We start from the raw sequence: 17245 nt of genomic DNA, 5'->3' as shown, positions 1-17245 counted from the left end.
CTGCCGCAGACTACAGTTTAACCCCTGTCCAGCAGCAGACGTGCCGAAACTCTTTCGATTGCCCAATCATTGAACCGAAAAATATGGGATGTCCGGTCCGATTTGCTGATACAGCTGCCTACACGTCACCATCATTTTTAAGCCTGTACTACCATCGGCTCTTTTCAGTGCCACCAAGATATACCAAAAGAGTTAAATTTCTGAACATGTCCCAACTAAAATTCATATCGAAAGGTTCTTATAAACAAGCTCCTGTTGCAGCTAACAAATAACATTATATAAGACCACGTAGTCCTACGTTACCATTGCGTACAACCCCATAGGACTGTCCGTTGTAGTTTTTTTTTTTTTATTATTCTAAGCTCATCAAAATTTAAGGAGTTTGAGGTTTTTGAGATGAATAGATAAAACATATGTTTAAAAATTACGGAGTTATGATAGTTTTCGCATTTTTCGATATCAGACGTTGCGGGTTTGCGAGTTAATCGCATGCTACATTTGTCAGTTTGAATGCTTATTTTTATCTGGACTGGCAATAAAATATGCACATGGCTTAATTGTGCAATATTATTCTTCATGTGATAGAATCTTAAAATGGCTCGTCACTGATTTTCCTTGTAAAATAAGTCACACAACAGATTAAACCAACTCAAATTATAGTTCCGTGCACCCACATTCGCAAAAAAAAAACGTATGGTACTCATAGACTGAGTAAAACTATCCTCAACTTTCTAGGAAAAACTTTACGAATATGAGGAAAATCGAGAGAGGTTTCATTCAGTATATTAGAATACTACTAGACTGAGTAAAATGTTACTAGACTTTTTTTCATATTCGAGCAGACTTTTTAGGAAAAGCGAAGTCAATTCTACTCAGTCTATGAGTAACGTACGTTTTTGCGATGTTGAGTGGAAAACCACTCAAATTTGAGTCGATCTCATTAGCTCATATATTTTCGCGTATTTTCCTGCTGACACATAACGTTAAAATAAACAAGGGGTCGAAATAATTATGCTCCAATTCAGGTAATTTGGGACCATAGGAATGAACCATGAAATTTACAAAACTTTAAAAACTCGACCGTCTTCGGTTTTCAATTAAACTTTGTATAATTGTTTATAATGGGTAATAATTCACAATTCAAGATCAACAATTGAAAAGGCCTCAACTCTATTTTGTAAACAAACCTTTTTATTTTCCTTGATTTGTTTTCCGTCGATCTTGTTTTCCGTGCTGATCACCAATGCTACCGACGCCAGGGTTTATTAACAAAATGGAGTTGAGGCCTTTTCAATTGTTGGCCTTGAATTGTGCTAAAATTCAGTCATAATTTTTTTAACAAAATGACGTGCTCAATTTTTTTAAATCAGTGCGTGAAAAGATCACTTCTAATCAAATTTACATAAAGTCTTTCTAGCATAAGCATGAGCATAAGCATCATTGACTGCCCGCGTCCACTACTCCGTTAGTGCCAGATCACCCGCAATTAAACAGAAAATCAACAGTTGATGCTTTGGATTAGTAATCATCCTCAATGTGAAAAACCCGGTGATCTAAAATTAGGCAATAAACCAGCACCAGACGCGTCCGAATGCAGTTCAAGTAAAGATTGGGTAGGAATAAGTGGACGTGATACCCGCAATGTTGGAAGGCTAGAAGTCCTCTGCACTTTCTCGATAAATCACTGAGATGTTGGATAAAAGGATTGAGAATGTAGCGGCAAACAGTACGCTAAATTACAGTGATGGGCTCGAGTGAAGAAAAAAGGGACTGACGAATCTTGAATGTGGAGGGCTATGACATAAAACACATGATGTTCTGCTCAGAAAACAAAGACGGTCCCTCTAAGGCCACCAAGCCCCTCATATCACATCACACCACTTATTATCGAGTTGTTGTAGCCATTCAAACTCGGCACCGACGAAAACGACGATAATTTTCACAAAACACGAAGAGCAAGCAATGTGACAATGAAACTCTTTAATATGGTGGGTCTTTGGTTTGTTCCACGATTTTTTGCTCAGTAAGCAAAAACGGCTGTCTAAGGCAGCTGAGTTTTCTTGATATCCTAACACACTACTTATGATGGAGCTAATGCTGTAACCGTTAAAACCCGATGGCGGTGCCCCTTACACCAGAACAAGTCACACCAACCAACGATCTTTCAAACCCGGAGACATAAAGGTATGAAAAAGCGAAAAGGATCTTCATTAATTCGATTAGGTATTTCAAAATCTACAAAAAACTTCAACTACTTGCTTGATAGCCGATCAACGCAAGGGTGTGCAAGTTGAGGATTAAGGACCGTTTCTTCAACTACAGCATCATCAACGTAGACGACGGCTATTCGCAACGGGACGTCAAAATCATCATCAGCGACATGAACGCTCAGGTAGGTCGGAAGGCAATGTATAGACCGGCAATCGGGCCAAAAGACAACCGCCAACGATGCGTGAACTTTGCAGCCTCCCGTGATATGATATTCCGAAGTAACTTTTTCCCCCGCCAGAATATTCACAAAGCCGCATGGAAATCACCTGACCAACACACAGAAAACCAAATGGATCACCTTCTAATCGACAGGAAGTTCTTCTCCGAACGTACCGCAGGGCGAACATGGATTCGGGCCACTACCTAGTTGCAGTATGGATGCACTCAAAACTCTCGACGGTGCATAACACCCATCGAAGTCGAACGCCGTGACCCAACATTGAGCAATTACGGGACGCTGGAGTTGCCCAGAATTACGCGCAGCATCTGAAAGTTGCACTACCCAGGGAAGAGCAGCTTGGTGCAGCTACTCTTGAAGATGGCTGGAGTGATATCCATTCCGCCATAGGTTGTACTGCGACAGTGGCACTAGGTACTGCAATCCCGGACCGAAGAAATGACTGGTTTGACGGCGAATACAAACTGTTAGTAGAGGAGAAGAATGCAGCACGGGCGAGAATGCTGCAACACCGCACGAGATTGAATGTGGAGCGATACAGACAAGCGCGGAACAGACAAAACTCGGTTTTCCGAAGGAAGAAGCGTCAGCAGGAAGCCGAGATCGCGAGGCGATGGAAAATCTGTACCGCGTAAGCGACACACGGAAGTTCTACGAGAAGCTAAATAGTTCACGCAAAGGCTACGTGCCGCAAGCCGATATGTGCAAGAACTTGGACGGTAACCTTCTCACGAACAAGTGTGAGGTGATTGAGAGGTGGAAGCAGTACTATGACGAGCACCTCAACGGTGAAGCAGCAGAAAACGGCAACAGACCTTGGATCACGCGTAGAAGACGACAGGCTACCGGCCCCTGATCTTCAAGAAACTGAGGATGATATCGGTCGGCTGAAGAACAACAAAGCAACTGGTGTAGATCAACTACCAAGTGAGCTATTAAAATACGGTGGTGAAACACTGGCTAGAGCGCTGCTCTGGGTAATTGCCAAGATTTGGGAGGAGGAGATATTACCGCATGAGTGGATGGAAGGTGTCGTATGCCCAATCTACAAAAGGGACGACAAGTTGGATTGCTGCAACTACCGCGCGATCACACTGCTGGGCGCCGCCTACAAGGTTATCTCCCAAATCCTATGCCTGTCACCATTTGCAAGAGAGTTCGTGGGGCAATACCAGGCGGGATCCATGGGTGCCAAATTTTTGCTATTCGGCATGTTCTGCAGAAATGCCGCGAATACAACGTGCCTACACAGCATTTGTTCATCAATTTCAAATCCGCAAACGACACAATTGATCGAGATCGTCTATGGCAGATTATGCACGAATACGGATTTTCGGATAAACTGACGCGATTGGTCCAGGCGACGATGGATCAAGTGATGTGTGGTGTTCTAGTATCGGAGACACTCTCGAGTCCCTTTGAATCTCGAAGTGAGTCACGGCAAGGTGATGAACTTTCGTGTCTGCTATTCTACATCGCGTTGAAAGGTGTGATCAGAAGAGCTAGGAGATACACGAGTGGCACGATCTTCAGGAAGTCCATCCAGCTTCTTGGCTTTGCCGATGACATCGACATCATGGTACGGAACTTTGAGGCGATGATGGAAACGTACATCAGACTGAAGGCTGAAGCTAGGCGGATTGGACTTGCCATCAACGCATCAAAGACAAAATACATGAGAGGAAGAGGTTCTAAGAAAGACAATTTTAGCCTCCTACCCCGAGTTCAGATTGACAGTGACGAAATCGAGGTGGTCGACAAGTTTGTGTATTTGAGCTCACTGGTGACCGCCGAGATTGATACCAGCAGAGACAATCAAATATGCATTATGGCAGGGAATCGTGCCTACTTTGGACTTCGGAGGACGCTCTAGTCGAATAAAATTCGCCGCCGCAAAAAGTTGACTATTTACAAGACGCCGATTAGACCGATCGTCATCTACGGCCGCGAGGCCTGTTTTATACGTGTGGAGTATACACGCGCCCTTGGTGTTTTCAAACGGAAGGTGTTTTCAGACGGAAGGTGTTTTCAAACGGAAGGTGTTGCGTACCATCTACGGTGGTACATGACGGAATGTGGTGGAGGTGAATGAACCACGAATTGCACCAGCTGCTAAGAGAACCATCCATCGTCCACACTGCAAACATTTTGCGACTACGGGGGACTGGACACGTCGTAAGAATGCCGGACGACGACCCAGTGGAAATGGTTCTCGAAAGCGACCCAACAGGAATAAGAAGGGGGCAAGGTGGATCAACCAAGTAGATCATGATCAGAGATTTTATGCATCAGAATATCCCGGTGGCGCCGACTGCGATTGAACCCAGGCCTTTTTGGGGTGAGATGCAATCACGCTTACCAAGCCACCACCGGCGCCGATTGCGCTTGCTTTGCGCAATTCCCAATTTTCGATTTTGGCCATCTCGCCGCGACCAACAGAGATCAACAACATTGAGGACAAGCTTACAAGAATGTTTTTCAACTGAAACAAACTCGCCATAATACATGTCCAATGGTGCGGACCCACAAATATTGAACCCAAACTGCACTCACTTTATTCATAAACGGCAGGAAACGATCGAGAACTATTTATCTTAGCTGGTAACCTGCTAGAAACGATGCTCAATAAAACGGATTGTTGCATACAATATATGAAATATCTCATAAGTTTGGTCCATGATCCAAACTGTAAACTTGTATGATAAATGACGCTCCATTTGTGTGCATCATGTTGAATGAAATTTACACTTCCTTTGCAAAATGTGTGTGTGTGTCCTCCATTTCCTTCTCGGCAATCTTCTTCTGTTTTGTACTCTTCATCTTCGGATTTTAGAAAGTACAACATGTACTGCCAATAGTCGCTATATTCATAGTCTGGCGGATAGAATCTTGGTAACCAATTGAGCTGTAAAATAGCGGAACCAATCGCGCAAATCACGACCAAGAACAGAAAAGAGCACATCAGCTATTGCGAACAAAATTTCGGAAACCGTTTTCTCGTGACTCAAAGCTCGCCTACACAAACTAACGCCATCTTTAGGTTGTGGAAAGTTTCCCCTAACCGATGATGCTGGTAATTTACCTTCGATTGGTGATTAAAGAATAATCAACGTTTTTTTTATAAAAGTTGATAGTACCTTTTCAATTGTTGAAATGGTTCCGCTTTTTGATAAATCGAAATTCTATCCGCCAGACTATTAATATAGTGACTATAGTACTGCCTACTCCACCTTTTTAGCTCCTTGTTGTCTTGTTGATCATTCTTACATTTTTCTGCTCCTCTTACTCTCCTAGTGTGTCCCTATCTTCTCTACTATAGCCAACCATTCTTTTTCCGTTACAACTTTCAGTGTATTTGCGGTTTTTGTACTCCTGGCTTTTTGTTTCCGCTCTGCCACTCCTACCTGTTTTATATCAGTCAAAAGTAGCCTGATACACGAAGTTCATCAATTTTCTATTTAACCTTTATTGTTCTTGTTCTCCCAAGCTGCAGTTTTTGCAAGAAGTCTAAAACATGGTCTCCAGATTCCTCATAAAACCAAAATTGTGTCTAAGGTTAAAATTTTTGGAAATGTGTATGGACCGTAGACAATCACCAACCAGTGCCATCTCCCTCCAAGTGGGACGTGGTTTATGAACAGCCCTTACTAACGATTTATGACCTTCACATGTATCGAAGCACACTCAAAAAATTTAATGTGAACATGCCTTTTTTATATTTTAAGGTGCATTTATCTTCATGGATTTTCATTAAAATGTCGATAGAACAATTCTTCGAATATCAAAGTGCTCCAGAAAAATATCACGGTTTTGTTATGAATGTGAAATAATTCGGGCGATAATTTGTTATTGAATAAAAATACCTATTTACAGATTCAAAAAAATAAAATGTGCCACGACGTATTTTCTAAAGCTTATTTCGAGTATGCTGTAGATCCATCTAAAAATATGAATACACTTCCTCAATACCCATTCCTATTTGTCACTGCAAGCCTTTGTTCATTGACAGAAGCACGCCTCCGTCAAGCCCCGACCACCCATCCACCGAATCACAGGCATTGCCGAAATCCCTCTCCCAAAACTGCCATTATCCAAATTTAATTAATTTCTATTTGCATTATCCTAGGAGGATGTTTACCTTGTGTAAAATTCCAAATTCAGAGCTATTTACCAATTTCTTCAGATGCTGCCAGTGCTCGTTTGCTGTATAGGCTTTCGCTACACGATGGAGACTGAAGTAACAATCTTCACTCAGTTCGATGGTTTGCGAGCACAATGGAGGAGTATGTTTTCTTTAAGCCGAACAATTTACTCAAGTATCAACAACAATAACGATCCCGGGTGTAGCATCCGTAGAGCGGCTTTGAGAGCGATGTTTTGAAATGGTGCATTACTTAGGAAACACGTGTATTTGGTTGCTTAAGATTCTTGATTTGATGTTTACACGAGTTTAAATGCAAATCGGAACGGAAAGTTGACCGGAAATCAGATTGAATCCAAATTAATTTGAGAAAATTTTCCACTGTGCTGTGCAGTAGTTTCCAGCAGTAACTAAATGCTGGCAGCTTAGCTAGAGCCGCAAACTGTTTTGACTACATCGGAAATGTGAACCACTTGAGAGAAGAGTTTCCTGCTAACATGGTAAATATCCCCAACCCTTTGCCTTGCTCTACTTAATCGGGGGATTGCAGGCTTTCTCCTGTTCATAAATAAGGCATGATAAATGGAAAGTTTATTGAATAAAATACTCTGCAAGGGATGCAAAAACTAAAGCCCTGTAGTGTGAGTGCTTCGTCTTGGGATGAGCAATCGAATGGACCGGTCTGAGTTGAGAAAACTGAACCATGGAGCCGATGTATGTACGGTTGTGGGGGTGGGTGTTTGTTAGTCATAAGTCTCTGTAAACAGTAGGAAATACTCGTTCCGGATACATTTCACCTTAAAGAGAATGCCATTTGGTTGAAATTAATAGAAGCTCGATGAAGCTTTGAGCTTCTGTTATTTAGCAATAGAGAAAATTGAACATAATTGAGTTAATGTTCTACTCTATTTTACATGGCTCAAGCTTGACAATTTTATGATTGATTTCCAGGGACCAAATTACACATAAATCAAATTTAGCCGTAAAGAAAACATTACATCCAATCAAAGTGTCACTTTCCACGAAACGAAATCAATCATCAATAAAGAGTGACATCCCCGCATAATATCACTCTTTTCCGATTGATCTTGATTGTTTGAACCGGTGACAATACGTCAAATCAGAACGCAACCTCCCATCCTGTCTTTCAGAGTGTAAAAACTCAAATTTACCTAGTATCGAATCGATTTTTCCACACTTTTTTTTGGTAAGGGATACCGAAACAAAATTTTGCTTCCGTCCTTTTCCGAGTTTTAGAGAAAAAAAAACTTTTCCTTTCGATTCATGTTAAGCGTGGAAAAATGTGCGTCACGCATCAGCTGCTCATCCTTTGGCTCGGAGACGCTCGATTGAATCCGCTGTCGGTGAACTTTGACTCCAGTCGGCACAACGTGCAATGCGAAAGGATGTCTATCAATTCAGTGGAAATTCCAAGGGACAACGATGTTACGCGCGTGTGGCAGCTCGAAGCGTACGATATAATTTGGCTGCAAGAATGATTGGGAGAGCGCTTTTGAATTCGAATGACTTTTCGGAAGATACAAAGTTTGAGCTTGGAATGAAATTATGCGTGACTTCTGATGACTTCCTGAGTTTATCATTAGCTCGTGCGTTCTGAAGCGCATGTAACATTTCAGATGGTTTCTGAGGGTTCTGTATACCATGTAAAATGTTTAACAACCTTGATAAAACTTGGGTTGACTGAGTGCTTCTAGCTATCTTGAAAGGTGCAATTGTATGCATGTATGTAAGGTAGCCACCATCCCTTCTAAGATTTTGTCTTGTATGCAGCTCCACTTAATAGCAGGATCAATTTGAGCTATCGATCTGAATTCACAATATCGCTGTATGAAGGGCCAAAAACGGAGAAGCAGACCCGTAAGCTGAGATACTTACGCGAAATCCACGGAAATTTAAGAATCTCCTTCCAACAATTCGATCCATCAAATCGAATAACACAATTCGCAATACTTATTAAGCTTCCTACAGGATGGTTTGTAAAGAAGGGCGCGTCAATCTCACTGAAACTGTAGAAGTAGAATTCACACCACCACAATCGAATCGGTAGGATAAAGAAAATGATAGCGTTTATTCCCTCCTAGACTTCGGTTGTCATACCACTTCATCGTCCAATTCCAGGTCAGATGATGCTCCCTCTCAACCCAGTATTTAATTATATAATGAAAATATATGTTATGTAGCAGAAAATTAAATATGAAATAATGAATATAATTTTATATAGATAAAATAGTTGATATTCTGCACTGAAAATAATAAATATTTTACACATAATAAGATGCAGCTCTATATTTACTCAGCTCACCATATCAAGTGGATGTAACACTGAAATTTCAAGGTTATATTAAGCAATTATATATGTTTATCTCTAATTATACTTGATATCCTTTCCTTGCAATAATATTAGGATGTAAATGTAAGGTGTAAAGTGTGATGTATGACTGACAGCCCGAGCAAAGTCGATTAAGAAAATGAAAGCAAATCGATATTAAAGTATGCAGTTCCTATCATAATGAAAATTCATTTCGATTTCAATTGTCACCAGAAGTCTGATATCATTTTGTGCTTTCATTATGCAGTCAAGACTTTTTAATCAAAGAATGGATGCATGGAGAAGCATGGATGCTAACCATTTACGACAGGCCCGTATTTAGTCAAACATTATGAATGCAAAATCAGTAATCAAATTGATTTCATTGAAAGCAGAATGAGTTTTCCGTTTGATTCAACAGTGTAAAATTGTGCTCTCATTTTTGCTGTGTTAATCGTTAAGTCAACCAAAATGAGATCAAATGGAGTATTCAAAATGAGTTACATCATAACAGCAAATTCTGATTTCAATTTGATCTCTAACTTTGCTCGGGAGGACTAACAATAAAATGGGAATCTCATCTAAATGATGCCATGCACAACGAGAAATAACCTGTATAAAAATATATGCGTATAATGTTATGTATTATTGTTGCTTCCACTACTTCATCCGCTTAATTTTTGTTTGTATGAGTAATGCAATACAATATAAATATATAATTGTTCCAGCTAATGTTGGTCATTAGGTAGATCTTGTTGTAATCTGTAGAAGGTTAATTATTTCTTTTATGATTTATCAACATAGTCCTGAAATAAACATGAATAATTTATATCGATGAATCCAGTATTTCAGATATGTTTAAGATTTCTTTTGAATGGATAGATTATCCTTGTTTTATTTGATACTAGCTGAGTGTCCCCGGCCTTGCTCGGGATTCAAAACTAGCTTGAGTTTATGCGCCAATTAAAAAAAAACCATGCTATATTCTACGTACCGCTCCCCTCTTATCTGAGCGGCTACCCCCTATGACCTCCACATGCCAAATTTGGTTCCATTTGCTTGATTAGTATACGAGTTATGCAGAAATTTCTGTTTCATGAACCATCATCAGAACCTTTTCCTGCCACAAAAACAGACAGACAGACAGACAGACAGACAGACAGACAGACAGACAGACAGACAGACAGACAGACAGACAGACAGACAGACAGACAGACAGACAGACAGACAGACAGACAGACAGACAGACAGACAGACAGACAGACAGACAGACAGACAGACAGACAGACAGACAGACAGACAGACAGACAGACAGACAGACAGACAGACAGACAGACAGACAGACAGACAGACAGACAGACAGACAGACAGACAGACAGACAGACAGACAGACAGACAGACAGACAGACAGACAGACAGACAGACAGACAGACAGACAGACAGACAGACAGACAGACAGACAGACAGACAGACAGACAGACAGACAGACAGACAGACAGACAGACAGACAGACAGACAGACAGACAGACAGACAGACAGACAGACAGACAGACAGACAGACAGACAGACAGACAGACAGACAGACAGACAGACAGACAGACAGACAGACAGACAGACAGACAGACAGACAGACAGACAGACAGACAGACAGACAGACAGACAGACAGACAGACAGACAGACAGACAGACAGACAGACAGACAGACAGACAGACAGACAGACAGACAGACAGACAGACAGACAGACAGACAGACAGACAGACAGACAGACAGACAGACAGACAGACAGACAGACAGACAGACAGACAGACAGACAGACAGACAGACAGACAGACAGACAGACAGACAGACAGACAGACAGACAGACAGACAGACAGACAGACAGACAGACAGACAGACAGACAGACAGACAGACAGACAGACAGACAGACAGACAGACAGACAGACAGACAGACAGACAGACAGACAGACAGACAGACAGACAGACAGACAGACAGACAGACAGACAGACAGACAGACAGACAGACAGACAGACAGACAGACAGACAGACAGACAGACAGACAGACAGACAGACAGACAGACAGACAGACAGACAGACAGACAGACAGACAGACAGACAGACAGACAGACAGACAGACAGACAGACAGACAGACAGACAGACAGACAGACAGACAGACAGACAGACAGACAGACAGACAGACAGACAGACAGACAGACAGACAGACAGACAGACAGACAGACAGACAGACAGACAGACAGACAGACAGACAGACAGACAGACAGACAGACAGACAGACAGACAGACAGACAGACAGACAGACAGACAGACAGACAGACAGACAGACAGACAGACAGACAGACAGACAGACAGACAGACAGACAGACAGACAGACAGACAGACAGACAGACAGACAGACAGACAGACAGACAGACAGACAGACAGACAGACAGACAGACAGACAGACAGACAGACAGACAGACAGACAGACAGACAGACAGACAGACAGACAGACAGACAGACAGACAGACAGACAGACAGACAGACAGACAGACAGACAGACAGACAGACAGACAGACAGACAGACAGACAGACAGACAGACAGACAGACAGACAGACAGACAGACAGACAGACAGACAGACAGACAGACAGACAGACAGACAGACAGACAGACAGACAGACAGACAGACAGACAGACAGACAGACAGACAGACAGACAGACAGACAGACAGACAGACAGACAGACAGACAGACAGACAGACAGACAGACAGACAGACAGACAGACAGACAGACAGACAGACAGACAGACAGACAGACAGACAGACAGACAGACAGACAGACAGACAGACAGACAGACAGACAGACAGACAGACTGCTCTATCCTCCAATACGACAAACACTACAAGAAACGGTTCTATACCCAAGCCATCAACGAAAGAGAAAGCCGACGAAGAGAATCGATCAATGCTACCTAGAACCCAACGCAATGCTCAGTCTGAAATGAAAATGGGCCAAATTCTAGATAAACACCTCAAAAGGTTGATTCTTCTCAACGACCCTCCCCTCCCCCTCCCCCGCCAACAACTCAGCTGCAAAACCCCTCCCTGCCGTATCTGACGCCAGATAAGAACCTCCTTCACCAAACTACCGTATGCGTTTGCACCATTAAGCAATGTCAAAATTAAAAAAAAATTCTCAAAAATTTCGTTTCGAATTTTTTTATTTATTCACAGGGGGGATGTTTCTCACAGTCTTAAACTATGTAAAACATCGATCGAATTTCCACTTGCTGCAATTACGGCCTCCACACGCTTCCGGAATGCACGGCAGGCTCTAATAATGTAGTCTGGATCCATTTCTCTCCAGGTACGGGTCAATGTTTGTCTGAGGCTTGCTGTACTCGGGTGGCGTTTATAACAGGCCTTGGCCTTCATGACGCACCATATTGAGTGATCTAGCGGATTAAGATCGGGGCTGGAAGGCGGCCACATATCCCAGTGCGGCCCAGAACGGAAGATGTTCCTGCAACCACTTCTGAGTGCGGTTCGAGGTGTGCCACGGAGCCCCATCTTGTTGAAATACAACATTTGGCTTCGGACCGTACTGTTTTTTAATCCACGGAAGAACAAACTTACTCAAAATCCGTGTTGACCTTGTTGCCTTCTGGAATGAACACCGGGTCTATTTTTTGCCATCGGAAGCCACCAATCCAAACACCATAACGCTAGCAGGATGCTTGGTCAGATCTGGAATTTAATACGGGATCAACGCTCTCATGCTCTCGTCGTCTCGTCGGTGAACAGGATTACCGGAAATCGAGCGCGAAATCTGTCTGTATAGCAGGTGATTATAAAAAGAGAAAGTCGATGAAGAGAACCGATCAAACAGATAGGACCATTTGAGATGTTCGTCGAGAATTTCACTACACTTCAATCTTGAAAGATGCAATTAGATCGAAAAGAACATAATGTTGAACAATTAGTCTGGATGGATTGGTTTGTTAGTCGAGCGGCGCCGGCGGTGTAGTAGTAAGCGTGATTGCCTGTCCCCCTAAAAGGCCTGGGTTCAATTTCAGTTGGTGACGATCATGCCTTCCTTCGGAAGGGAAGTAAAACCGTTGGTCCCCTGTTCATGAGTTGATGGGTCGATAGGTAGGGTCCAGATGTAGGAACTTTGACACTCAGTACGGAAACAAAATCAAGGAAAACAAAAAAATCTAATGTTTTAACCTCCTGTACGAAAAACCTCCATGGCGGAGCTCAGACGTATAGCGTCCTGCACTACATGGAAGAAGCGCTCCAGCATCCATTCGGAGTGCATAAAATATATCCTTTGATATTTCCAATGCATTTTTTAAGCCTTAATTTGGCTTTCCATCATCTCCACTGCATTTTTTTTCTCTCTCCTTCCTGTCTGATTTTGAGAGAAACGCTTAAAATTGGCTTCATCAGTCTGAGAACGAGCTCATATACCACTTAATCTCCACGATTTAATTTTTACTCCCTTTCAAAGGAAAACTATTTTGCAATTACTTGCCATATTTACGACGAAGTGCTCATTAAGCTTCCTCGACAGGGATCACAGGAAAGGTGAATTTTCGGAGTATGCACGTACTTACGTGCAAACTTCTCCTACCAATTCGCGAAGCTTCATTTAGTGAGTTTAATGAAATTTCTTTGATGGATTCTTGAACGAAGTTCTTACTGAATGCAACAACTGCCAAGCTAACAAGGAACGAAGAAATTGGGTGCTGATTGAAGTTTGCTTCACGTTCCAAGGTTCAGTGTTGGTCCTTTGTTGCTCCTGTCGCACTCACTTGGGCTGGGCGAGAGGTGATTCCATCGTAAATGTTCCTGCGGCTGCTTATTTTGGGATATAGCGTCGAGTATTTTCTTCCGAAATTCAATTTTCCACGATGCGCTTGTTGCTTCACTGCACACAAATTTCATCGCTTTCTAGTGTGCAACAAGAAAAAAAAATCGAGAGCTGAAACTTTCCGGCTTATTGAAACCGATCCACGCGAACCCCATAATCATCCTTTCACTTATCCTTCGCTTTGCGGCAAAATTGCAGCACTCCTGGTCTGGCAGGCAGCAGCGGCACTAGCTCTCCGTCCGATTGGTGGTGCACAGATATCTACTCTATATAAGTTTCACGCGCGGAAAAAAAAATCGGCTAAAAATTGCAATTGCAAAAGTGTACACAACAGTCAGCAACTGCCTAGCAGGGAGTGTGGAGAAAAATAATCGTGAGATCGTTAAAAAAAAGCGACGAATTCGCCGCCGGCCATTCCGCTGTGCGCCCGAAAAATGGTATGCACATGCGGACAAACCGTTCCACACGGACGATGACGACGACGACGCCGACAACCCTGATGCCTGTTATCAAAGGCGGACCAATCTGCAGTCCATAAAGAGTGGGGAAGCCTGTCTTAAATAATGGACTCCAGAACAATGAATTCACGTACTTTTTACACTTCTCCCAGTTATCTTCCCGTGCCACACCGTGCAACGCGTTGAAGTTTAAATATCGTCGACTTTGCAGGAAGTTTACGAGCCTGGTGCGAAATGAGAACCGGAGATCTGTTTGCTTTCGTTCGTTCGTGATTCCCGCCCCAGTTGTGCGTCCTAAAAATAAGAAAAAACGTGCCCCGGAATAACGAATTCCAAACCGTCACGATCACCTGCAGCAGGATTGTTATGCTAACCCGAAATCTTGCCAGTTGGCCGGAAAACGGCTGCTTTGCTTCACTGCGATCCTGCAGGCAAATGTATTTGTAACCAGCGTCGTTGTGAGCTTTCGTGAATTTTTCCAGCACTGTTTGTAACACTCTTATGAATTGAAAACGACCCGTTGTGGTGGAGGGGAGTATCAATGGAATATAGTTTAATGATATTTTTTTAAAAATTTAGTGTCAGGTGCATGTCCAAGATTAGCTTCGTTACTTTTAGCGATGAAACAGAGGAGGTGTCAGGACAACAGCACCGGTATATGGCCGGCACGAGTATCATGATCAAGACTTTCATGTGGGTATTAATGGTTACTTCTTAAGTAACCAGCTCCAAAAACCGATTTTTTTTTTAAATAAACTGGGTGCAGAAATATCGATCTACAGGTGCTTCTCATACAAAAACTATGCACCATAATACATTAGGAAATTTGTGTACATTCAGTCATCACTGTGCTCTTATATCCGAAAATATTGCTATATTTCTAGTGATAAAAACAAACGCTTGAAAAAAATCTACCGATATAAAAAAATCCTAATATAATTCCGGGAAGTTAAGCGCTTACACACTCAGAAATTATTTTCCCCTTCGGTAATTTTTTACCAAACTTTCAACAGCTGAACGATCGGTATAACTTTAACCATCATTTCAAACGCTATTTCTTTTAATATTAGCTTCAAAACACTGTCAGCCTTGTTTAAATAATCGAGTGTAGCTTTGAGTTATGATAGATGTTGGTTTATTTCCTTTAAATTCCATTATAATTTCTTTTGACAGATACGCATATTTCGGCTACTACTTGCAGACTAATTAACAGCACTTGGCACTGATGAAGTCTGCAAGTAGTAGACGAAATACGCGTATATGTCAAAAGATAAGCAAATATAACGGAATTTAAAGGAAATAAACCAACACACTCAAAGGGATTCAGTTAAGAAGTTCGACGAATATAAAGGATTAATCGAGTCTAGCCATTGTGGTGAAGATTTCCTTGATTTAAAGCCGTAAACTTATTAATTTTATGATTTTTTACAGACAGTTCAGATGTTGAAAGTTCGGTAAAAATTCCCGAAGTCGGTAATCATTTCTAACTGTGTATAAGAGAAATTTTGAAAACTTGAAGAAGATTCTAAAACTTTTTGACTTAAGGAAATAACCTAAACATTCAAAGAAGTTTTAAAGACTCCGTGAAAGTCCAGAACTTTTGAGAAGTTTAAAGGTCTTTAAGGTTAAGTTCTTAGAACTTCAGGACAGTTGTATGACATTAAAAAAAATTTCATAAACTTAGATTAGGATCAGAGAAGAGACACATTAATTTAAAGCACATTTTATGCTCTCAACAAGAACATTAAAAAAGACTTCAGGTGCTTAGGAATACTTAGGACAGGTAAGAAAGCTTCGAAAAAGTTTGAAGATACACGAACGTCCCTAATTCTGGGAAAGTTTTAAGATTAACATGAAGGATAAAGAGGTTCCATAGATTTCATACAAAAAATTGAGAACATTACCCAAGTAATAACCACCAAGCCCGGTACTGCAAAAAAGTGCAACATAATGTTGATATAAAACTTACACACCCATTCCATAGCAAAATGATATAGTGGTTTTCAGAATTTCGTAAAAATTGGATGTTTTGATCGTTATCGCAAAAAAGACCCGTATATTTTTTAAATTGGTCATTAAGGTGACCATTTCCATGTTAGGGTGGTACAACCATAGATTTTTTTTTTTTCAAAAATGGCTTTTTTTCAAAAATTCATTACTGTGACATGTGTCGTCACCATGTTACAGTCAATAATCTATAGAGTCGCTTGTAAGTCTAGTCGCCCAAGAGTATTGTGTAAAAACCCAAAACTTGATAACTTCAATAAAATATACCTCAAAAACGAAATTTAAAACACATCGCTGATTTTCTTATATGTTGTGTGAAAAAAAACCTAAATTTTCAAGGAAAAATATTAAAATATATTATAAAATATATCTTCAAACCATAAAAACCATAAAAAAACAGTCAATAGTCAGTTCTCCAATACAAAATTGATTTTGTTTTTCCACAAATCGTTTTTCATTACTTTTCATTTAATTTTTTAAGTCTTTGAAATCGGCACAGTGAAAAAAAAATCGATTTTTAGATCACCCTAACATGAAAATGGTTATCCTAATGATCAAATGGAAATGGAATGGAAATGGAATGGAAATGGAATGGAAATGGAATGGAAATGGAATGGAAATGGAATGGAAATGGAATGGAAATGGAATGGAAATGGAATGGAAATGGAATGGAAATGGAATGGAAATGGAATGTAAATGGAATGGAAATGGAATGGAAATGGAATGGAAATGGAATGGAAATGGAATGGAAATGGAATGGAAATGGAATGGAAATGGAATGGAAATGGAATGGAAATGGAATGGAAATGGAATGGAAATGGAATGGAAATGGAATGGAAATGGAATGGAAATGGAATGGAAATGGAATGGAAATGGAATGGAAATGGAATGTAAATGGAATGGAAATGGAATGGAAATGGAATGGAAATGGAATGGAAATGGAATGGAAATGGAATGGAAATGGAATGGAAATGGAATGGAAATGG

At 41.2% G+C, this 17245-nt stretch overlaps 1 protein-coding gene across 1 annotated transcript in view; it reads left to right on the top strand.

Moving 5' to 3' along the window:
- The window catches only part of LOC135711830 (uncharacterized), a 175292-nt gene that overhangs the window by 27687 nt on the left and 130360 nt on the right, over positions 1 to 17245 (top strand). The window contains exon 3 of the mRNA XM_065234782.1: positions 2267 to 2392. Within this exon, the coding sequence (XP_065090854.1) occupies positions 2267 to 2392 (126 nt within the window). The remainder of the gene's footprint in view (positions 1 to 2266; positions 2393 to 17245) is intronic.

Source organism: Ochlerotatus camptorhynchus, unplaced genomic scaffold (genome assembly GCF_037179485.1).
Source record: "Ochlerotatus camptorhynchus isolate MF236.1 unplaced genomic scaffold, CSIRO-AGI_Acam_v1.1 ptg000443l, whole genome shotgun sequence".
In the NCBI taxonomy this organism is placed as follows: Eukaryota; Metazoa; Arthropoda; class Insecta; order Diptera; family Culicidae; genus Ochlerotatus; species Ochlerotatus camptorhynchus.
This window is presented reverse-complemented; position numbering and strand designations above follow the sequence as displayed.